Below are 24,410 nucleotides of genomic sequence, written 5' to 3'. Positions count from 1 at the left end.
GGGCATATCAAACTACTCTAAGAAGGTCAATCTGGAAAACCCCGTTCTCAATGACCTACAGCGCAGAGGCGATAATTCCTGTGGAGACAGGACTACCTACCTCTCAAACTTATAGATTTGGTGAAGAAAGCAATGACTAATTACTCAACAGGCACCTAGACCTCGTGGAAGAAAACTGTGAGGTTTCCTTGGCGAAATTGGCCAATTATCAACAAAAGATTAGCCACAGATACAACAAGGGTATCAAGTGTAGGGTGTTTATTCCAGGATACTTAGTGTTGAGAAAAGTCTTGGGGAACACGAGAGATCCCATAATAGGAAAAAGTTAGGACCTAATGAGGAAGGGCCATATTGGGTAACATCCATTGCCGGAATAGGAGCATATCGATTCGAAGACCTAGACGAAAGACTTATAGCTAGGCCATGGAATGTATTTAATTTAAAGAAGTATTACTTTTAACTGATATATGAGTAACCATACTTTATTCCCGTTTATTGTTATCAAATCAAAGGAGTAGTGAAATTCAGCCAAAAGTCCACACCGCAGTAACCAGATCATCATGCAAAGAAGTAAATTCGTGGTACTAGACCTTGTCTTTGCCTCGAGTAAGTCTTAAGCTGAACTTTCTGCCTTAGCCTAAATCTAGGGTCACTAACAGAAAGGGAAATTAAGACTTAATGAAAAAGGAGGATAGCAAATCCTGTGGTACTAGACTCTGTCTTTGCCTCAGATAAGTACTAAGCTAAACTTTCTGCCTTAACCTGACTCCAGGGTCACTAATAGAAAGGGAAATTAAGACCTAATGAAAAGGAGGATAGCAGATCCCGTGGAACTAGACCCTGTCTTTGCCTTGGGTAAGTCTTAAGTTGAACTTTTTGTCTTAGCTTGACCCCAGAGTTACTAACGGAAAGAGAAATTAAGACTTAACAAAGAAAACAACTATACATACATATACATAGTAACAATTATCAAGTCCCATGGTATAAGGCCCTGCCTTTTCCTCGTGTAGGTCTTAAGTTGAAACTTTTTGCATTAGTCTGACTCCAGGGTCACTAACATAGGAAGAAGACTAAGACCTAGCAAAAAAAAAGGGGTAAAAAAGGAACCCCGTAGCATCAAGCTTTACAATTCCTTTGAATGCATAAGGGGTCCAAGCGCATCCATAATGTGACGATAAGAGAACATTCTAAACCACGGTATATCATGAATAAACTTATGCTTGACCACGGATGATAAAACAACAAACAACAGTGAATATTTAAGAAGTACACAACTATATGAATACCCCATATATAAATAAAAAAGTTGTTGAATTACAATATTAGCCCTCCAAATAGGGCACATAAAAGCAAGAAATAAAAAAGAAAGAAATAAATATATGAAAAAGAGGAAAAGCTTGGATCGAAAAACTTTTAAGCCGCTCCCCCAAAGGAAGGCTCCACGGCAAAACTTGCCACCTTACCCAACACTAGCATAGTCACAGTTGGGCCCTCGACCTCCCCACTAGGGACTCATCATTGATGATATCCTAGATTTCAGGATAGTGGATTATTATAAACTCAGATGGAATCAGAATGCTATTAGCCTACCATAGAGTAGAGGTAGCCTCCACTTGCATTTTGTCCAAAGTCGTGGGCCACCCTTTGGTGAAGTAGACTTGAAGATTCTGCTACACTTCAGGCTTCACCAAGATAATGCAATCGGTTTTGCCTTGATAGTAGGTAGTCTGAATTTTCTCATCATTCGTTGCTACGAAGGCTTTCAACTCAGCAATCTTGGCCTCTAGGTCTTTCTTGGTTTCCTGAAGCTTTTTCTTTAAGGCTTCTTTCCTTTACGTTATGACCTTAGTATTCTTCTCGGCCTCAAAGTGAAGCTTCTCGAACTTGGACACCTTATTCATTACGTCTGAGATCTTCTTTATCCTTGGTCAACTCCTCTAACTTGGTCTTAGTTGCCAAGTACTTGCTTTCCACCACCCCGGAACATTGATAGCCTTGCAAACTAGGAGTTAGAAACAAAAGTAGCTTAAGGGTAAAGAAAAGAAAGTAGAAAGGCAAATAGGTTACCATGATTGCCCCCCTCTTCATGTTGAGATGGAGGGCATCATCTTGCTACTGCTCCCAATCTTGCTATTGCTTTCAGTGACTTATGTCTTTTAGGAGGAGGAGTGCTTTACCCACACACTAGCCACATGACCCCCACAGCCCTCCTTCTAAAGATTCCCTGTCCACCATGAAGGTCCTGGTATAGGCCGGAGCCCCTACGATGTCTACAAGAGCACCACCCTCCTCGATTGGAGAGCTTTCGAGGTCAAGGATCGTCACTTGGGGCCCTGAATTTCCCCTCTCCCCTCTTTAACATTTTTGTCCACCTCGTGATCCTCAAGGCAAAGTAGTAGACACTGAGGTAACTTGTGGAGCAGTGGAAGTAAAGGGGGCATGACCTTGAAGAATAGGTGGATTTTGGACTTGAGCTATAAAAGGATTAGCCAAAATCTGGCTAAGGGTGACCTAAGACCTCTGATAAGACATCTCAATCATATTGCCTTCAGTAGGAAGAGTGGTAGGAGCGTCAGATACTTGGGTCCCAGTTTGGGGACTTTGCGAGGAAGAATTTCTCATTCTTTTTCTTTTTCTCCTGCAAAGGCGTTTAGTAGGAATAGCAACCGTCACCCCAAGGTCTACTGGGGTAAAAGGAGAGGGAGAGTTACTATGCCTTCTTCCTTCTTCTTCCATGCTCTCTTAGTCAGTGATAGAACGTATCCCTTTACTCAGACGTCGATGTATGGGAGCAACAAGTCCTTCTGTGTATTGCTCTTCCCATGTTTTGGAAGATCCAATATATAGGAGTATTTACAAGGATGAGATATGCAGCCCGAAGTTTTCCTTTCAAATAAATGTATATTAGGGACCTCAATAGCCTATTCAATTCCGTGGAATTGATCAACTGCCTTTTCTTTTGAAATACGTGGTCCTTTGAAAAACTTAGCGAATAAGACAAAAATTAATATGGGAGATGAAATTAGATGAACCGCATAGGCATTTAGAAAGAGAAAAGTAAAGGAAGTTCCTATAATCTCTACCCACCTGCTCTATCCATGGTCATAAGACAATGCATTCCGTCAGGACACCAATTCCTCGAGATGATTAGGTAGTCCCCTTCTATCTCGGACAAAATGGGCTTTTGCCCTTTTCGGGCAAATTAAATAGCTTTATACCCTCTTTTCCAAACTAATTAGGGAAATGCTTCTCTTTTAAAACTCGATTTGTGATAAATCGAGTTAGGCCCTCTAATGGCGTTTTTAAGGAGCCTATAGTGACGTTTTAAGGTCCTATAGTGACGTTTTTTAACTCGATTTCATTGAAGTCGAGTTAAAAAACGTCACTATAGGGGTTCAGAATTATTTTTTTTTCTAACTCGATTTATTATAAATTGAGTTTTAAAAGAGGAGCATTTTCCTAATTAGTTTGGGAAAGAGGGTATAAAGCTATTTAATTTTCCCCAAAAAGGCAAAAGCCCATTTTGTCCCTTCTATCTCTTTGTCAGAATTTGAAAGACCCGATATAAGTCTGACCTCCCCATGCCGGGTTTTAAAGTAAAACCCCGAGGTTTTGCTATCCTGGAAACTATATACATAGTTGATATCATGCTCAGTTAAATTAAGGCCAAGCCTTTTATTAAGCTCGTTTACAATAACTATGTGAAGACTTGATCATGTAGGTTGCTTGGATTGGAAAAGAGTCCGGTTCAGTCAATCAACAAAAAGCCCGATCAAAGGAAGAAGTCAATGATGGCATTTGTTGATCTTATCCCTTTCATTCCTAGAGGACATAGTCAACATCCTACTAACTACTCTAAACACGTTAGGGGTACATTGGTCCGAGCAAACTTTAAAATGCCTTAAAAAATTGGTTAATAATCTACTCATAGGGATCCTAACCCCACCCTTTACGAAAGCTACCAAAGGAATAATAACTCTTCTTTCCCCCCTCAAGAATTCTACCTCTGACTTGGAGCAATAACTTACCTTTACATCCTTGGGAATCTCGTATACTCTCTTAAACCCAGCTAACCTCTCAGGCGTATCTACCATAAATTTAAACTTACCCATTATCCTAACCCACAGACAGACTGAATGAACAAAAATAAAATAAAAAACAAGAGGAGAAGAGATAGAAAAAGACTTACTAACTGTGGACAAAGCACTTGGTGTCGCCTAAAGGTAATCTGAAAAATCTATATATTGAAAGAAAGAGACAATTAAGGACAAACTCAAAGAGAAACTAGAGGGAAATTTAAGAAGAGAAAGAAATGAGAACTCTAAAACTAGTTTGAGTTCCCTTTATATATAGAGGAGTGAGGAGCTAGAAATGACAGAGAATGACTCCTGGTTTCCCGCACCCTCTTAATTCCCCAAACCTTCATCTGGCCACCCAAAATACGCGTATCACTCATCTGGGAGGGGAAACCCAGGCACGTCTGGGGAAATTAATGCCTACCGGTGCCACCTCCGTCAATGACAATTAATAATTTCCCCACATTTATCCTGGGCACGATCTCCACCTCAGCATTAATGACGTAGAGATCATGGGGGCTATTGGGGGGGGGGAACTTGATTTCGGGTCGAGGTCCAAAAGCCAGAAGGTCATACTTTAAAAAATGAGCTAGGCCCATCATTGTGGATACAAGCTGAGGCATCTGATGAGTCACAAGTAACTCACCAGAGCAATTCTAGTGGAGATCCGAGTCAGGCACCAATACCAAAACTCTTATCTGTGGTAATAAGCTTGGATAGCCCTTCAATGGAAAAGAATGGGACTGCGGGTAACTTTTTCCCTATTAATCCATGATGCTACTTCCACTAGATTCATCTCGGAAAACACCCTAAAAGAATAAGGATCACAGAGACAATCACCTCCGCATTAATGAGAGGTTCTCTACTTAATCTCTTCCACATTGAATGCATATAGGATAACTTTAACGATGCAGACACCCCAAAAATTCTTATTTTATGATGAAAGGTGGGTAAAATGGAAGGGAGATGTGACAAGTATCCCAAAAATCTAGCTGGAAGTAGGTCAACTGGGGAGATAAGGGAAGAAGAAATTCCTATAAAAGGGAAGGAGGCTGTGAGAGATGGGTCCCTAAAAAAAAAAAGATCGGGTACCTTTTTAGGGCACCTCTCTTTTTGGATAAGTGGTATGGAGTCGCCACTTATTTTTCTTTATACAAAAAAAAAAATACTAATTACAAAATACATGCCTGAATAGTTCCATTCATTGATTGAATAAAAATTACATATCTGAGAGAAAATTAAAAAGTTACATAGCTTTGGGTTCTAGTTACAATCTTCCAAATTACATGGCCTTTTGTCCTAGTTACATTCTACCCAAAATAAATGAAGACAAGGCTAGATCTACTAAACCAAAAACCTATATCCGGAGGCTAGGTTACGGAATGGGAAGGTGTTAGGCACTCATTCCTCCCAGACAGAGTCTGGTCTCCTAGACTCTTGTGACCAATGTACTTTTTATGAATGTCATGAATGATATGTTGTACATGTGAAATAAAAATTAAATTACACAAATTTATTTATGAATGAAGTCTTTTCTTTTGAAAATAATCAGACCTGTTTTGATTGGTAAAAAAAATGGATTTTGATTTGTCAAAATACCAGATCTGTTTTATGGTATGTGGAGAAAAAAAGTGGTTTTTGGAGATAAAAATCCAGATCTGTGTTGTGATGATAAAAAAAATGATTTTTAGTGACAGAAAAATCAAATATGTTTTTATTGTTAAAAAAGAATAAAAAAGATTTTTTTTTTTAGAAAAGAGTTTCACTCACAATATGAATTTATGCAATCATGAATTAAAACAAACACTAACATAGTAGAACATGATCTCTTTCTTTATTTCAACAACTTGCATGTATTAAAAAAAATATATATAGATTTGTATCTTAAGAAAGATACAAATTAGTTTTGATTTGAGAAAAATTTAGATCTGCATCTCATAAAGTTGCAGATCTTTTTTTGTTTGAGAAAAAATTCAAATCTACATCTAAGAAAGATGCAGACCTATTTTTGTATTGAGAAAAATTCACATCTATATCTAGAAGAGATGCAAATTTGTTTTATGTTGAGAAAAATCCAGATCTACATCTAGAAAAGATGCAAATCTGTTTTATGTTGAGAAAAATCCAGATCTACATCTATTTCTTTTATTTTGAGAAAATCCAGATCTACATCTAGAAAAGATGCAAATCTGTTTTTATGTTGAGAAAAATCCAGATCTACATCTAAGATAGATGTAGATTTGTTTTATTTGAATAAAAAAAGTCATTCACATGAAGATTATTGACATTCAAGAAAGGGATTATAACAATCATATAGAAAATATCATGCTTAAACAAAAGGACAATTAACAATTCATAGATATTTGAAAAAGAAAGATATATAATATGCATCATCACATCACAAGAGAAGGGTGAAGGAAACAACCTCTTGCATGAGCACACTTTTTTCTTGAGAGGATGTTTTAGGGTTCAAAGAATTTGTTCAATTCTCTTTGAAACCTAAAAACCCTAATTTTGCAGCAACACTCAGAGAGAGAATTAGAAAATATGTGTGTTTGAGAGTAAAAAACGTATGCCTCTTAGAGCGTAAAAAAAAAAAATGCTGAATTATGAGGTTTAGTCTCTATTTATAGAGGCCAGAAGACTCTAAAAAATTGGTACGGATGATTAGGCTTTGAATTCGGCTGCATCTTTTGCGAAAAGATCGAAAATGGTGTGCATTATGTCACCCGAAGGCCGTTGGCCAAAGCCCAACAAGGGAAATTTGGCCATTCTAGAGTGCTGTTCGGCACTCCAAAAGTGCCGAATTGGCTCTTGGATGCCGAACGCACTTCCATGTTCGAGTGTCATTTGGACTCTCCTTCTAGGGTTTCTTGGCCGATCCTTGTACCTAGACGTGTTTTCAACTACTGTTTATGATTTTTTGTCTCTTTTCTGGATAATTCAGGCTTTTTTAAGAGTAATTATCTTGAAGATAAATACCTTAAAATAAATCTTGATAAAGTTCAGATTACCCACAGTTTTATTGTTATCCAATCATCCCTTTCATTCCCATGTATGCATCCCTATTTTAAACACTAATTATCAACCAATCACAAAATTATTTAATTACTTTTAATTGTTTAACCAATTAGAATTAATTTAAATTAATCATGTGTGGTCGATTCTACCTAGACACAATGCATTCTGACTGTGCAAATTTAATCATGTGACATCTTTTGATTCGATGGTCCGATTCTGAAACTGGAAACACCGTTGTGATCGTAAGAATCTCAAGATCATTTTTATGATATGCAATGAATGAATGAATGCATGTAATGCAAAGGCAAAATGATGTATGTGATGCAAAAATAAAATGATGCATGTGATGCAAGGATGACTTTTTTTTTTGGTACATGGATGTCACTCTAGTCATCTTCCTTAATTAAATCACAGGTGTAAATTGAGTGTCTATAGAGATTACAACAAAGTGGGGGTTGGGAAATATTAAGAGAAAAATCTGGGAAGAACTAGAGAGAGAGTCAATCTGTATTTTTTCTTTTCTCACTTACTCCTACACCTCGGGAAATGGTTATGCATCCTAGAACATCTCATCTTAACCCCTACTTTCTTGATCAGTTGTTTGAGCCCTCTATTGTGAGATTTTATCTTTAAGTATATGATAATAAATTGTGTAAGTCAGTCATCTAGACATTTTTATTATACAACGTGCGTGTTTGGTTTCTTTTCCCACAAGACAAAATCATAGTAATTAAAAGGGAAGCTTCGTGCAATGAATTTATCATGGTATAGTGCAGGCTATATCTTCCAAAAGCTTAGCTGTTTAGTTAAGTGTGTGTTTGGCTCCAAATTAAAAAGCTAGTTTATTTTACTATTTAGCTTATTTTTGCTACTATTCATGAGTCTCATTGTACTTTTTGGTACTATTCATGAGTTCCACGTATTATTTCAGCTAATTTTTATCTTTATTTACAATAATTTCAGTAAAAATTTTCAGTTTCACAAGATAAGCAAATTTTAAATCCTAAAATGGAGAGAGATGGACCATACTCCATTGTGAGAGACAGAGAAACACTGAGAAAGGCATTAAAACGTGGTGGTGGGAGCCTAATCAAGTTCCATGATATATAGACATTGAACTTGGACTCTCTGCTTGACCCATCTCTATCTCAGGCTCTGTTTGCTCTGGAGGCTTGCTTGAACCTCCAATCTGCTTTCAAATTTTCAAGCACTGAGTCATAACATAATCAACCACTTACTTAAAAAGTGCTTTAAAGTTGAAGATCTGTTATTGAATCTTTATCCCACCTTTGCAAAAAGAAAAGGGGATTTATTAATTATAATAATCAGGATTTAGATACAGAAACCGGTGCATTTTGATGTCCTACTTTTTGTCAACATCTCACTATTATACCTACACTTATCCAATGACTTAAATAGTAAACAGGATATGTGTAAGATTTTTGGAGATTTTCTTTAGTTTTTATATTATATTTTTATAAACCTTTTTTTAAGGTATAACTGTATCTTTGTTAACTTTTAACAAATAAGCTTGAAGAAAAAAAAAAAAAAAAAAACTATTCCTCATGCATTTTGTTTGGTTGTTTTATTTATTTATTTATTTTTGTGTACAATTTTTTAAAAGCTTCACTCAATTTTTTTTAAGTATAACTGCACTTTTGTGCAATTTAAGCAAATAAGTAAATCAAAACCATTCATTGTCTAATATACAAGATTATTAGAGAGCAATAACTATCTTATTTATAAAATATCTAAAATTTTCAAGTTTTTCAACTTTTAAAATATACATAAATAACGAATTTATGAATTAGATTGTAAATAAGATTTGATTAATACAAAATTTAAAATGTATGTATATTAAGAACAAAAAAAAAAAATTTAATCAAATTTTATTAAAATATAAATTCAATAAAATGTTATTAAATAGTATAACATTATTAAAAAGTTATTTAAAGAGTAATTTGATCCCTATCCTTGGATAATTCAATCTACATTGAATTAACTTTCAGTCTAAATTCAAATTTGGTGTATGATAATCAAAATTAATTCTAGATTCCATCTAGATAAATTTGAGAAAAAGTAAAAATAAGTTATTTGTTCTAGTAATTTGAAAAATAAAATAGTTATTGGTATTATTATAAATTAAAGTTAGAGCAATTATAGGTTTACATTGTACTATAAATATAAATCTTATATCATAGACTAAACAAATGTGTACAATGTTGTGTGCATTTGTAAAAAAATGTATTATTGTATACTTTTATTTAATTTACAATGTAAACTAAAATTTTTCCAAAAAATGATTTTTTTTTTTTTTTTTGAGAATCATTCCTTTAATGAATGTTAAAAATGAACCAGCTCTGTGATTTGCTAAATATCACAAATTCAATAAACAAATCACGAGGACCAAATTCCATTAAAAAAAAAATTCATGAGGACCAAAAATAAGGACTAGTATTGGTATTAAAGTTTTTTCTTTTTTAATTTTTTGAGAGAATTTCAATCTATAGCGTTCGACTCTTTATTATGAGATCATGATACTAATCAATTTTTGGTATAGGCAGTAATTGAACTTTAAATTTTTTATTCAACCATCAAAAATTTTATTAATTAAATTAACTGAAATATAAGTATCAGAGTTAACTTGCTTTTCTCGGCCAGAGACAAAATAAGGGAACATTAATTGTTATCGTTAAAATTAGTACATGGCCAATTAACATCAACTGGCACAGACAAGATCCGAACAAATCGTTATTTTTCCTGCCCCATCCATTGAGAACAACTCCAACTGTAACGTTAAGCAATTAAATCAATAAAATATTAATCCTATGCTTCTGTTCAAATAGATGGGAAGAAAATTTAACAAAGTGGTTTTCTAATCTACAGCTTATACCAAAAAAAAAAAAAGAGTTATATATTCTACAAACCCATACGTAAGCACCAGTAGTTTTCATGTGAAAGGAATTTGAGAGGAATGAATAGTAATTGCAGAGAGATGATTGCTCATTGCTTTTTCTTTTTATGATTTCTTTTATCATCATAAAGAGATGTTAATTGAATGATGACTACAATCTAAGCTCAGCTAATAATTGTTTCTCAAAATTTCGATGTTTATTAGTATTACAAGGCTAGAAAGAGAGAAATTCGTATTGAATTCTCCAAAAAAATAAAAAGAGAAGAAAAGTTCATATATTGAAATCTATGTTTAGATTTTATTTTTTAAAATTTTCTTCTAGTGTGTGTTTGGGAAGTGTTCTGGGTGGTGTTTGTGCGTTTTTTAAAAAAAATGTGAGTTTAACAATACTATTTATAGAACCACAAAAGTCATTTAAATACAGAGTTTAATATAAATTTGAATCTCATTACATTATTCATATATTTAAAAATTATTTTATTACAATATTTTTAATAATAAATTTTCAATTTTCAACAAATAAACAGTATCCAAACACACCTTAGACGTGTATCTTTTGCCGACAGAGTACCTAGTAGGTTTCAAAATCAAGAATAACCCATAAGTATAACAGAACAATTTTTATGAGCCCCTATATTATATATATTATATTATATTTCATATTATATTATATATATATGAAGCTAAAATTACTTACTACCTTGGATACTACTCTAACAAAAAAAAAAAAAAAAAAGAACAAAACAAATTATTTCCCAAAATAGTAGTAGATCCGTGCGTTAAATGGTAAATTCCCATCAAGAACCTTTGTATTCCAATCTCACAATTAGAAACATCACATAAAAGTTATCAACTTCTATTATTTAAAGCAATCTTCTCAAATACTTCTGTTAGAGCAAGAACAAAAGTAAAAGAAAAAAGAAAAAAGTCCTAAAATTTTCATATCGTTTTTTCTATTTTATTTTTGCGTACCAAGTTTTCATGCCCTATATACATTTTTTTTTTCTATCAAAATGTTCAATAATCCCACCACCCCAAATTCTTAATTCTCTCTCCCAAAAAAAAAAAAATCAAATAAAAAAATAAAAACCCCTCAAACCGAATTGTACTCACTGTACTCGGTGTAAAAATCAGAAACCCCAGAAGCAGCCCAGAGGCGTTGATTGAACTCATCTTGCTTCTCCTCAGGCACAAACTGGGTCCTACAAAGAGGACACGTTTTCTGATCATGGTCCATCCAACGGTCCAAACAAGCTCTGTGGAAAATGTGCTTACAATTCCTCAACCACCTGATCTCGTCCTCTCCATCAAACTCATACAGGCAGACAGCACAGCTTTCCGGCATGTCTCCGGCGCCGGCACCGGCCACATGTCCTGCACCTTCATCACCGGCAAGAATTCCCGGATCAGCATAGCAGATACGGGTTTGTGTTCGGGTGTGCGGGTCGGGTCATCTAGCCAAATTGTGTCGGTTTCGATGAAATCAGAGAGACCCAGAAAGTTAAAGAGTGAGAAAATGAGGTTTCTGATGAAACCCAGAAGGGAAAGTGCTTGGAGAAAGAGGTGGGAAGAAAACCTCGGAGTACCCGACTGGGAAACCCATGGAGCTCCGTTAATAGAAAGTGGGTCTTTTTTCTTTTTCTTTTGTTTGTTGCTTTTTTAGCTATCTACCTATCTATCTAGCTAAAACTAGCCTGAGTGAGAGGCTTTTATAGAGAATTTTTACTAGGAAGAGAGGATGGAAGCTTCTGTTTCGGCTGTGATAAATGGTGTACAAATAAGCTACATGCTAGAGCTACAGCCTGTGACTTAACCTGTGGGGACAAAATTCAAAACAAATTTATCAAGTTTTTTTTTTTTGACTGAAAAGGTAGAAGAAGTTGTTAATGATAGAGCCATATGGTAATCAATTACAATTTGGCAATTCAATTTTGAAATTTTTATAAAAATTTATTATGCTTGTAATATTGCTTTGTTTAAAAGAACTAGATGATTAGATGTTGAAGTGACAAGTTATTAATGATAAATAATAAAATAATATCATTAACTTTTTCTTTTTTGCTTTTTTTGATTGGGCCATTAACTTGCTAGTAATAACCTATTAATTTAGTTGTAAAATTTGTTATAAAAACTTATCGTGTAAGTAAATATTGCTTTGTTTGGAAAGAATCAAACAATCAAAGCTTGCATTGACAATTATTAATAGTAAATAATAAAATAATGTACCTCATAACATTGTTTGGTTTGCAAATAATTACACAACTTGAGTTTAAATTAGCAAGTTATTAATGATAAACAATAAAAAATAATATAAATAATAAACTTATAAATTATATAATATATGCTATATAGTAATCTATATTATAACCCACCTCCTTCTCAAAAATAATATATTATATATAACCTAGCAATTCCGTTGTAAAATTTGTTTTGAAATTATATTTAGCATTGCTTTCAAAAAATTATAGTGAGCATTTGGGAAGTAGCAGACAGTAGTGTCAGATGGTTTTGTATTTTTTTTGGGTGGGATCCACTTTGGAATTTGGATGGTGCAGATATGGCGATGATGAATGGTGAATTGTGATTTGGTTATACTATATTATTATATATATAATATAATAATAAAAATAATAAAATAGTATTATATTAGAATTTATATATAGTATGATGATTAATGATTAATACACGCGTAAGAGGTAATAAAATTATTGTAAATAAAATAAGGTAGCCATCCTAGGTAGACCACAAAATTACAAGCGTGGGTCACGTGCTGCAATTGGGAAAGCGTGTGGAAATTGAGTCTTCAATTCTAACCATCATGTGGAAGTTAATGAAGGTCTAAAAAATACTTTAATTTTTTTTTTTTATATAAAAAGAGGAAATTAATTAATTTTTTTGACAACTTTTTGTATTTTTTATGAATCAGATCGGCCCAACAAATTTGGATCCATATCTTAAAATAGAACTTTTTCATTATCACTTAAATAATATTTAATTAATGTTTTATAACATAAATTTATATTATATATATTAACAAAATTAATATGACTTTTGTTTTTTGGGAAAATGTTGATGCTAAAATAAATTTTACTACAAAAAAGTTACAAACTGATGTAACAACGAATGTGATCAATAACATTTCAAGAAAATAATAAACAAGTTTTTGACTAATTGATGCTAGTAATATTATAAATTTTATAACATGAGACTTACAAAGATATACCAGAAATCACAAAAAATAATTCAAAAATGCATTTAATATATTTTTGAATTCCACTAATCGTATTCATTGCTACATTGATTTGTAAGGAAATATTGTAATTTATAGTATTTCTAGGATTTTCCTATTTAAATTACTTCTTCTAATTAATGACACATCTATTTGTAAAATCTATGTTTTTATTTATTTATATATTTATTTATTTATTTTAGAGTTTCAATGTATGGCATCCGCTTCTAATAATTATACTCTTTAACATCAAACCAAGACATTGATCGGTTTTTGGTGTAAGTAGGGATTGAACTCCAGATTTCTTATTTAATCATCAAAGACTTTACCAATTGAGATAATTGGACCTTAATTATATGAGTTATAACTGAGTCTTATAATCAAACAGGTTAGTTTTTATTTATTTTTAAATGTTAACACAGAATAAATAAATGAAATATATTAGTTCACGCTTCATACTATCAAAGCTGATTAAAAAAATCGTATGTCATTATTGACCATGTACTTGGTCTTTCTAGTATTAGAAATTGCTTTGAAACTATGATACTTGGAATACGGACAGGGAGAGAGGGATTTGAGAAGAAGAAATAGAAGACGAAGAAAGTCGAAGAAGAAGAAGAAGAAGAAGAAGAAAACAAAAAGAGAAGGAAGTCTGGCCTCATATCGAATAAAGAAAATGTTGGATTCTATTACTCCCAAGTTCCATCTAATATGAACGTTTTTTTTTTTTTTTTGAAACTGATCTAATATGAACGTTTTATATTAATTGGAAACATGACGTTAATCATAGAAGTTATCGTTAGTTTGAACCTCTTCTAAATAAAAATGATCACGTTTCTATTTGAAGATTTCAATTGTTTTCATTATAGAGTGGAGGTATGAGATATTTATAACGTAGACCAAGCAAGTTTCTAATTTTTAATATAAATCTCCTCACAACAACTTTATCCATACTGGGTCAAAGTTGTTTGGGTTTGACTTGATTCTCAATTCAAAGAGTTTGAATAATTTAAAAAACAAAAAAAAAGAATTTATAAGTGGTTATAGTTTTGATAAAAGAAAACTGTAAAGAATTATCATTCCTAAATTTAGAGAGATAACTGTAAAACCTTAACAAAGTTATAAAAAAAAAAGGGGGCTATAATTTAGGAGTTCAAATTTAATTTTCATTTTAACATTTTTCATATACTCTTATTTTCTTCTTTTTTTAACAATTTATTAGATATTTTGGGAAGTTATGAAAAGTAGACACAAGATTTTTCCTCGGACAATTAATTGGATTTTTTTGAAAAAACTTTGAGTAAATATTCAATCTTTATCAAGGTTCAGATATGTTATATAACTCCAAATTTATTATATCTAATCGTACACGAAGAACAACCAAGTTAGCTAATTTTACTTGACGTACAAGCAACCTTTTGGGTCGATTGGTGGAAAGGGAAAATTAGCCCAAATACCCATTTGGTTCAATATGTGTAATAAAATAAAGAGAGTCATGTTCAAAATTTTAATACACAAAGAGTAGAGGCTAGTGGTGCACTACATAGACGAGTCCAAAGGTGCTAGACAACAAAAAGATGGAAAACATATGAATAATGGTCATATTTGAACTGTTACATGTATAGAGCAAAAATGAAAATTAGAGAGAGAGAAAGAGAGAGAGAGAGAGAGAGAGGACTCTATTGTGCTAGCACGTTCACACCAAGCCCTTTAATTATGCTTCTCTTAAGTTGCAGAGAAGGTTTGTATGTAATATGGTAGTTGAGGGAATAATTAAGAGCATGGGAGAGTTTTTGTAGAGATATTTTTTTGGAGAGCTTTTAATGCAAGATTAAATTAGAGGTTTTATAGCAAGCTTAGGATGTACCTTGGGCCTGGTTATCAAATAAGGAGTGAAACTATTGACCCCATGTTGTTAATTAAGGGGTAAGCTTAAAATTCCTTTTAACTTATGTAAAGAAATGAGTTGTTTTCGTAATGGTTAAGAAAAATGTTTGACTAAACCTAATTAACCACAATTAGTGTTAATTCTGGCACATAATAAACATCAAGAACAAAGATGGTAGGTGCAAAAGAACTTTTTTACCTTTTTTTTAATTCTATCTTTTCACTTTTGCTTTTTTTTTACCTTTTTAAATCTCTCTCTCTCTCTCTCTCTCTCTCTCTCTCTCTCTATATATATATATATATAAAAAGCTGAGAGAATATCCGATTAAATTCTAATTGTTGTCTAATTTTGCGCTAAAGAGAGAGAGAGACAAAGAGAGTAAACTCATATATATATATATATATATATATATGACTGAAAAAAATGTATAACTCTTACAATAAGTATAATTTAAAGTTATATATGTGTAGTTGTGATTGTTTTTAATTGTATCATGCATATAAACAGGTTAGTTATATAATAATTGGGTTTGCACTTTATAAACGTGCATCTACTGAGGTGTACATATATATCCCATAAATGACTTATCTATAAACTTTATTTATTTATTATTATTATTATTTGATTTTATGTATATATATATATATATATAACTGAATCCTTTGACTTTTTATTAGTTTCTTTAGAGCTTGCCACATCATTATCATTTTTTTTAACAAAATTATTTTTTTAAAACAAAATTATTTAACTTTTTTTAATTAATGATATTAACTTCAACCTGAGGAGGACTAATCTTTGACATCAACAGCCAAAATTCAAACTTAATAAGGAATGAAACTCTATCTCTCTAACAAGCTCAACTTAAACTCAAACATTGATAATTTATCTCCAAATTTGCGAGGTTAATCATGAACACTATAAAAGTAATGCAAACCCCAATATATATATATATATATATTTTAAAGCCGAGGAGAGCTATGAGCTCTTCTTCTGTTATTTTCTTCTCTTCTACTTTGTTAAAAAAAAATATATATATTTTATGGTTTTTCATGTATTTTTTAAAAAGTGATTTTTATACATGAACAACCAAACCCTACACTTGTGACTGTATATAATTTTTTTTTCATTGTTTAAAATTTAGACTTGTTAAAATTTAAAACTTATTGTTTTATGGGTTCGTATACTTTTTTCTTTTTCTTATATTTCTCTTTTGAATAGTCATATATTTTTTGAAATACTTCAATAACTTATTCTTTAATTATATATCTTTTTTGGCATTTTGGAAGTTTTAACATTTGAATTTGTGTTAGTTTTTGCAATATTTTAACATGTTTAACAGATTTCAATGACTATACCATATATTATTCTTTTAAAGGTAATTAATTTTTCTTTTATATTTCTCTATTGTGTAATCATATACATTTTGTTTTGTTTCACAAATCTATAGGAAGTAATCCTTATGATTCTTTAATATTTTTTGGTCTTTCAAAAGTTTTAACATCTGAATTATTCTTTTGATGGTAACACATCTTTCTCTTCTGTTGAGTAGTCACACATATATATTTTATCAATAATTTGTAGGCTTTGAATCTTTTGATTCCTTTCAATAATTATAATCATGGATTATTCTTTTGAATATAACTTATCTTTCTCTTATATTTCTCTATTGTTTAGATATATATATATATATATATATTTGTTTCAATAATTTCTAAGCATTGAATCATCTGATTCTTTAATATTTTTTTGTCTTTTAGAAGTTTTAATATCTGAATTTTTGAGCTATTTTTTTACAGTATCTGAAAATGTCTAACAAATTTTTTGTAACCCATTGCACTTTTAAGCAATAGTTTCTTCATCAAATTGTAACACAAATTGAAGTCATACAAGAGCAAATCATGCAATGGTGTAGTTTCTTAATCATTTAAGATTTTATAAAATTATTTTAGTTTACCTCGCAAATAGTTAGGTTTCCGTGCATAATATGGATTAGTGACTAGTTATTATTATTATTATATCAAGATTATCAATAATCAATACGTGACTATGTGCAGTTGTGCTCCCCGTGAATAAGTTTTGTAAGATCATTCCCCGTGTCCAAGAGAGGGATACTGATGAATGTGGCATGCTTTCGTTAGTTTATTCTTTTGAATATAACTTATCTTTCTCTTATATTTCTCTATTGTTTAGATATATATATATATATATATATATATTTGTTTCAATAATTTCTAAGCATTGAATCATCTGATTCTTTAATATTTTTTTGTCTTTTAGAAGTTTTAATATCTGAATTTTTGAGCTATTTTTTTACAGTATCTGAAAATGTCTAACAAATTTTTTGTAACCCATTGCACTTTTAAGCAATAGTTTCTTCATCAAATTGTAACACAAATTGAAGTCATACAAGAGCAAATCATGCAATGGTGTAGTTTCTTAATCATTTAAGATTTTATAAAATTATTTTAGTTTACCTCGCAAATAGTTAGGTTTCCGTGCATAATATGGATTAGTGACTAGTTATTATTATTATTATATCAAGATTATCAATAATCAATACGTGACTATGTGCAGTTGTGCTCCCCGTGAATAAGTTTTGTAAGATCATTCCCCGTGTCCAAGAGAGGGATACTGATGAATGTGGCATGCTTTCGTTAGATAATGATAATTGATGAGTGAGTTCCTCAAGGACAACTTCCACTATTTTGCATTATGATTTAAGACCTTTCACGTCCACTCTCTATTGGCCAAAACTACTTTTTAGTAAACAAAGCAACGATTTGTTCAGAAAACAAGGATTAAAGGTGCATTAGATATTTTATAATTATTTTATGCTTCTGTCCATCCCATTATTATTTGTATCCCTTGGCATCTTTTGATTCTCTATCATTTTGGAGAATTAGCTCCAAACTAATCTACTGCAGTGTTTCTATGCCAGATTTATGCAAAATATATTTGCTTTTGTCACCCTAACCAAATGCTTCATCATTAATGTTAGACTTATTTTTGGGATTGAGATAAGGGAAAGAGAAAACAAAAGCAAACATTGACGTCGTTTTGCCTGACAACTTACCTTTATAATGAAAACCCTTTAAAGACTATACATAGAGAGAGACCAAATTGAAACTAACCATAGATTTACCCTAGGTTAGAGTATGATATGTAGTGTAAGTATTGTAGTTCAATAGCACAAGTAATGCTAGTACATTAAATCTGGCCTATCAACGATCGGCTTGAGCCTTGGGTTTTGATATCTTTAAACATCCTCCTCAAAATCAAGACAAGAAGCTTGGAAATTCTTTGAAATTGGAATGCTAGATTCTTAAGGAAAATATGATCATGTTAGATTGAATTGGATGTGTAGAGGACCAAGTTCAATGAAGAATGGAACACGAGTAACTTGTTAACGACAGCAGACATAGGTAATCGGATGATGGTTGCACTAGGTGTTGGAAAGATACTATATGCAAATGAAAGCGTCGTGGGTGGACATATGATATCAGTTGTGGATAACGTTCTAGTGGCTAGTCGATAATTGGTTCAAGGAGTGCTTCAACCCTTAAGAGACTAATAAAATTTTTGAGTTGTTGTCTAGCTTGTGAGTGAGAGAGAAGGGAAAGTGAAAACAAATATTGATGTGGTGGAAAAGCCTAGGAGAATATGTCTTTAAACCATTCACATCAAAGGTTCTAAAAAATTTAGCTTTTTAAGTTGCTAAAAGCTAAATTTGACTAGCAACTTAAAAAGCTACTCAATTTATTTATTTTAATACCCCACTTTATAATATACCCAACATTAGTACTCTATTCTTTTACTACTTTATTTAAATATTTTTTCTTTATTTATTTTTTAAATATATTCTTTCTTTTATCACTCAAGTTTCTCTCTTTTTCAAACTTTCATTTAAATAATATTTTTCGTGTTTACCATCTAAATACAGTAAAGTGTTAAAAATGGTAGTTTACTGTAGATAAGTATTAAAAATTTTGACTTTTGGCACCATTGATGTAGTGGGTTTTTTAGGGTTTTGGGTGCTAAAAAGAATTTTAGCAATTTTAGCACATTTTATATGAATGCTTTTAACTAGCTATAATAGCATTTCAACCTAAATTTGCATATTAAATCAAAAGAACACCCACATTGGACTAGCAGCCCTTACTAAAATTATACATAACTGCAGGACTTCTCTAAAAATAAATAACACTGTAGCTTAGTCAAACTAATGTTTTATTAATTTTTCACCTCTCTTGGTGTGAACTCCACACCAAGAGAGGTTAAAAATATATGTGAAGTGCTCGATCTCCTTCTCTGTACTTGCTGCAAATAGGAAATATCTCACAACTAGAAGGAAACCTGCCGCAAATCTGAACACCATCCTTGATGCAACTATTTTTTATAGATAAGCAAAAATGCCCTCAAACATGAGACGTTTATGAATCTATTTCAAACATGCAATTCAATGTTAACTACATAGAATAATTATCCAGATCGGAATCTTATATCGCAGGATTTTTAGTATCGTTATAGGATCGGGATCCTATAAGATCCTAAGATCCAAATCGGGATCCCACATGGATTTGACCTTAGTAGAGATCTTAGTGAGATCCAGGACAGTTTAGGGAAATAGGATCTTAGGATCGTAAGATCCTAAGATTTGAATTAAGATACTGATAATCATAATTATACCCATATGCTGAATTTGGTGATAGAGAAACTATGAAAAAGGTAAATATATTGCTTCAGAGGAAAATTTATTTGGTTAACTTCATATATAGGTTATTGGCAGAGTTGCGTCATCTCCCTAATGTGTGTTTTAGATTGAGATAGAAGAAGATGAGTAGGGAGAAACAATATAAAAAAAAAAAAAATTAATGAAAAATGAATATTAAAATAAAATAAAGTTTAGAATATAAAGCATCAGATGTATATGTTTTGAAAAGTAATTAGTTGAAATTCAAAAAATAAATTATTAGTCTATAATAGAGAGAAATTTTTGACCAAACCAATATGAATATCCTTACTATATTAACTATTGATTTACAATGGGCCCATTAAGAGTATTTATAAAGAATTAATTGGCAGTTAATTGAATTTAACCCTAGCTAGGATAGAGTTATATCATGGCAATACAAGTATTGTAGTTCAATAATGTAGATGGAGGACACCAATCTGGTGGTAGGTAGGTCTTCAAGTACCGGCCCTGCTAGGCGAAGTTACCAAAGTGCCCTTGTTCATATTTTACCCACCCACAGTTAGTATTAGTAATAGCTGAGGTAATTATAATAGGTTTGAGCCATGATTAATCTTGATATCTCCAACAAGGATAGCAGGTATGTTATTTCTGCTTAAATAATTACAGCAAAACCAATTCATTCTAATATATCCACGATGAGCTGAGCTTAATGGATACTTTAATCTGACTATTGAAACCAGTCCAGCCAGCATGTTTGAGCAGTGTCCTGTAAAATGGTGACACCTTATTGTAATTTATTTTTTGTGCATGAAAGCTTTCTTAACCTTTATTTTTATTAAAGTAAGGGTTTTATCTAACTTTTTAAAAAGAAATATATATAGTACGTATTTTAGAAAAAGAAAAAGTACTCCATTGATCATTATATGAAGAAGAAAATTTGAAGTATGGGAAAATGAAAAAGGAAGAAAGAAAAAGAAATTAGATCACCAAAGCTAGAACAAGGACCAAGTGAAGAGAGTGTGGGACATGCCCACTTCATGGTCCATGATAAGAGGAGAGGACAAGGAGAATCCAGAGGCCCTTGAGAGTAGGCCATTGAAAGAGAAAGAGAAGAGACACGACAAACATTTTCGTCGGTGGTGCGAACCCTGGCCAACCAACAAACCATCATGGCTGCATTAGTAAAACCATCTACTACTGAAAACCAAGTTAGTCAAGGGTGCACCTTGAACATGAAATGTCAGCTAACAATATATTCCCTTATAGCTTTGCTACTTTTGGCTGTGTGCCTGGCCAGTCCAAGACACTCATGGTCCCAAATGCTTCAAGCTATTGTCACTCGTTGAAAGGGTGTAAAATTGGTATGTACCAAAAGTGGTTCAATAGTTCTGGTTAATTATGGGTGGGACAAGCAAAATTGAAGTAGATGGCTTGTGTAGGAATCTTATGTACTACTTTGAGTTTAACTTAATGTTTCACCAATTGTAGAATGCTATGCGTCTGATTTTTTATTTTTTATTTTATATATTTCAAACTTTTGGTTATATTATAGGCAAATTGCTTTTTTTTTTTTTCATTCTAAATTATCTGTTTAATTACACTTAATCCCATGAACTATTGAGACACACAATTGACCCTCCAATTTTAAAAATACATAACGCTTATCTTCTAACCATTTTGTTTTGCTATAACCTCTTAATGGAACTTAGTACTAAAAGACATTGCTCTCAGCTGTTTGTTTTTGAGATGAGGTAAATTGGTCTTCCAGTGTAGAATTTCGTCAGACTTAACACCAAAACAGATAATAGGGAGGACATTAAAATAAAGTTTTAATTTTGGGAGTTAATTGTTAATTTTGATAGTTCAGAAGGTTAAATGTAATCAAGATGATGGTTCAGGATTAAAAAAAAAATGTAATTTACCCTATTTTATGAGGAAAGTAAAAACTATAGCAAGTTATGGTTGGTAGAATATTAGGATTTTTTTTTTTTTTTAAGAGAAGAGTATTAGGTGAAACGCAAAAAGTGAAACAAAAGCCTGATCATAAACACTAGTGAAAACGAAATACAGTTGATTCTTTGAACCCATTTCAAGCTAGGATGACATATATTATGTGTAGTGCTTACTTTGTCATTCGATTGATATTAAACTGTTACTATGGCTAAAATTAAATGACCGTGTTACACTAATTTAGTAATATTGGTTTGGCTTCTAGCAAATATGATGGAATGGAATATAAATGCCAAAGAATGACGCACGTCTTTCAGCATGAAACAATATTACATGAAGTACTTTTATTTCCTTTTTCTTGTTTTTTCTGTAGAATAAGTCAATAGTGGTAGAAAAATAATTGAGGTCCTTAATTAATGAATGGAGGGTGACGTTTTAAACATTTTTTGCGAATAAAACTCTTCTTTTATTAGCCCCCACCGCAATAGGATTAGAACTTTTGTTAACGAAATGAATGTCACACGTCACACTTAGTGAACCAAATCTAGTTATAGTGGAAGTGTTTTAAAAAATGAATATCATCCCCAACCCATACTTGCAACTAATTCTTAAATTAATCCCGATACTCGAGTAACTTTGGACTTCTCTGAAGTAATATGAAATAAATTAGTCAAAAATTGTGGAACCGTGAGTTTTGTAAAGATGGTCCAAAATCATATTGAACTCATCATAATTATGAAAAAGAACATATGAGATAAAAAAACCAAGCCAAAAAGAACTGAAAATTTAATATTACACAAGTACCTGCAAGGCTGCAAGAGTGTGAAGACTATTCTCAGAGGAAAGTGTTTTCCATTAAAAAACTAATGTGTTGCGGGCTCGAGTTTACGAATCAATCTCTCCTATAAAAATTAAAGATAAATTGCCTAGAAATCACTTATCTAAGACTTCATAAAAATGAAAGTTTTGTGCACTATATATATAACCTTCAACTTCAAGAAGCGACTAATCCTATACCAACCATGATTTGGCAGGTAATTAAGTGCTAAGATTTATATGTGCACCCCTTACGCATGTAAATTTTCCCAAAAAAGTTTTGATTCGAAACAAAATGAATCACTTTAATCATGTCAGTTGTAATTCATTCAGAAGGGACCTAATGCATAATCACCAATGTCAAGGGACCCAATGCTAAACAAAATGTTTGATCTCTGTCTCTTCTCTCTCAATATCGGATCAAGCATGCACACCCACTGACTCAAAAATTATCTTATCTTCTTTGAAATGTGGTTTCTAATTCATTGACCCTTGATTTGGATTTTCTAATGTGGTCCTCATCAGTCATCACCTCCTTTAGTCCCTTTCCTAAACTCCTTTTTTCTTTACGGAACTCATGTATGTGATTTTTGATGTAAACTTGTTTCTATACTATTTTGTGTCCATTCAATTTTGACAAGCATTTTTCTTGTGCTTTGTTTCTGTTAGTCGCTGATTCAATTTGATGACCTTCTCTTTATATTTGTCCTACTTTAATTTGTTTGTGTTATCTGTCTCATCATCTAGTTTACCAATCCTCGTAAATATTTTTTGGGATTAGGGGCATGCATTAATTAAACCCATCAATTCAATAAAATCAACCCAACCCAAATGCTCCACGTTGGTTTTTCATGAATTGAGTCAGGTTTCTGATTGATGAATTTCAACTCTACTAAGCGGACTTGACCCAACATATAATGATTCTGATGACGGCAAAACCTAGTAATCGCAGAATGATCCTATATAGTTCCTTTTTGTTCTAAGTCTTACCTCTTTTGATTTGACTTCAAAGACTTATATACTACTTAGATCAGTTACTTTTTTTTTTTTTTGATAAAAGAGGGAGTATTATTTAATTTTATATATTTTTATATATAAAAGTTTATACAACAACAGACAGTTCAAACCTTAAAGGACACAGTCTACTAGTCTCAAGGTTTTCTATATCCCATACAAAAGGTACATATATAAAGTGGGACAGGTATCGTAGATTTCCAAAAAACACTATTATTGGTTTCCCCTCTTTGCTAAAGCATCCGCGTAGCCATTAGCTTCACGGAAGATGTGGCGCACCTAGATGGTCTAGCCGCATTCCATAAGGTTCCTACAATCATAGAGTAATGGAATAGCATCTCGTGAGATATTATTTTTAGTGGTTAACTAGGAAAGAACTGTCATTGAGTCAATTTCAAGATAAATAAATTTAATATACAACTCTCATGCCAGAATTAGGCCCTGTCGAACTGCTTCTAATTCCACAATATTATTAGAAGTAATACCCATATTTAAAGAAAAACCTAAAATCCATGCACTAGCACTATTACGCAACAAACCACCTGCACTAGCCATTCCAAGATTACCTATAACACTGCCATCCGTATTTAATTTTACAAAAGGTTCTAGAGGAGCAATCCATTTAATGATCCTGGGGATCCTAATTTTAATAGTCTTGTCGGGGCAAGCTAAATAGAGATATTCTGTAGCGAGCTGAACTGCTTTGTGGACGATTCGGGATTGGGAGTGGGATTGATTGTTAAAAATACATTTATTCCTAGCTAACCATAAGTGCCAACAAAGGAAGGTGAAGTACATTTTCCAAGGAA

At 32.2% G+C, this 24,410-nt stretch overlaps 1 protein-coding gene across 1 annotated transcript; it reads right to left on the bottom strand.

Moving 5' to 3' along the window:
- Window positions 1-10,939: 10,939 nt before the first annotated feature.
- Window positions 10,940-11,746, bottom strand: LOC111983203 (brassinosteroid-responsive RING protein 1). Its single transcript, XM_024014898.2, is given in 3 exon segments — window positions 10,940-11,377; window positions 11,380-11,575; window positions 11,577-11,746. Coding segments are annotated over 3 exon segments (507 nt in total). The 5' UTR covers window positions 11,615-11,746; the 3' UTR covers window positions 10,940-11,104.
- Window positions 11,747-24,410: the final 12,664 nt, after the last annotated feature.

Source organism: Quercus suber, unplaced genomic scaffold (genome assembly GCF_002906115.3).
Source record: "Quercus suber isolate HL8 unplaced genomic scaffold, Cork oak 2.0 scaffold_189, whole genome shotgun sequence".
Lineage (NCBI taxonomy): Eukaryota > Viridiplantae > Streptophyta > Magnoliopsida > Fagales > Fagaceae > Quercus > Quercus suber.
This window is presented reverse-complemented; position numbering and strand designations above follow the sequence as displayed.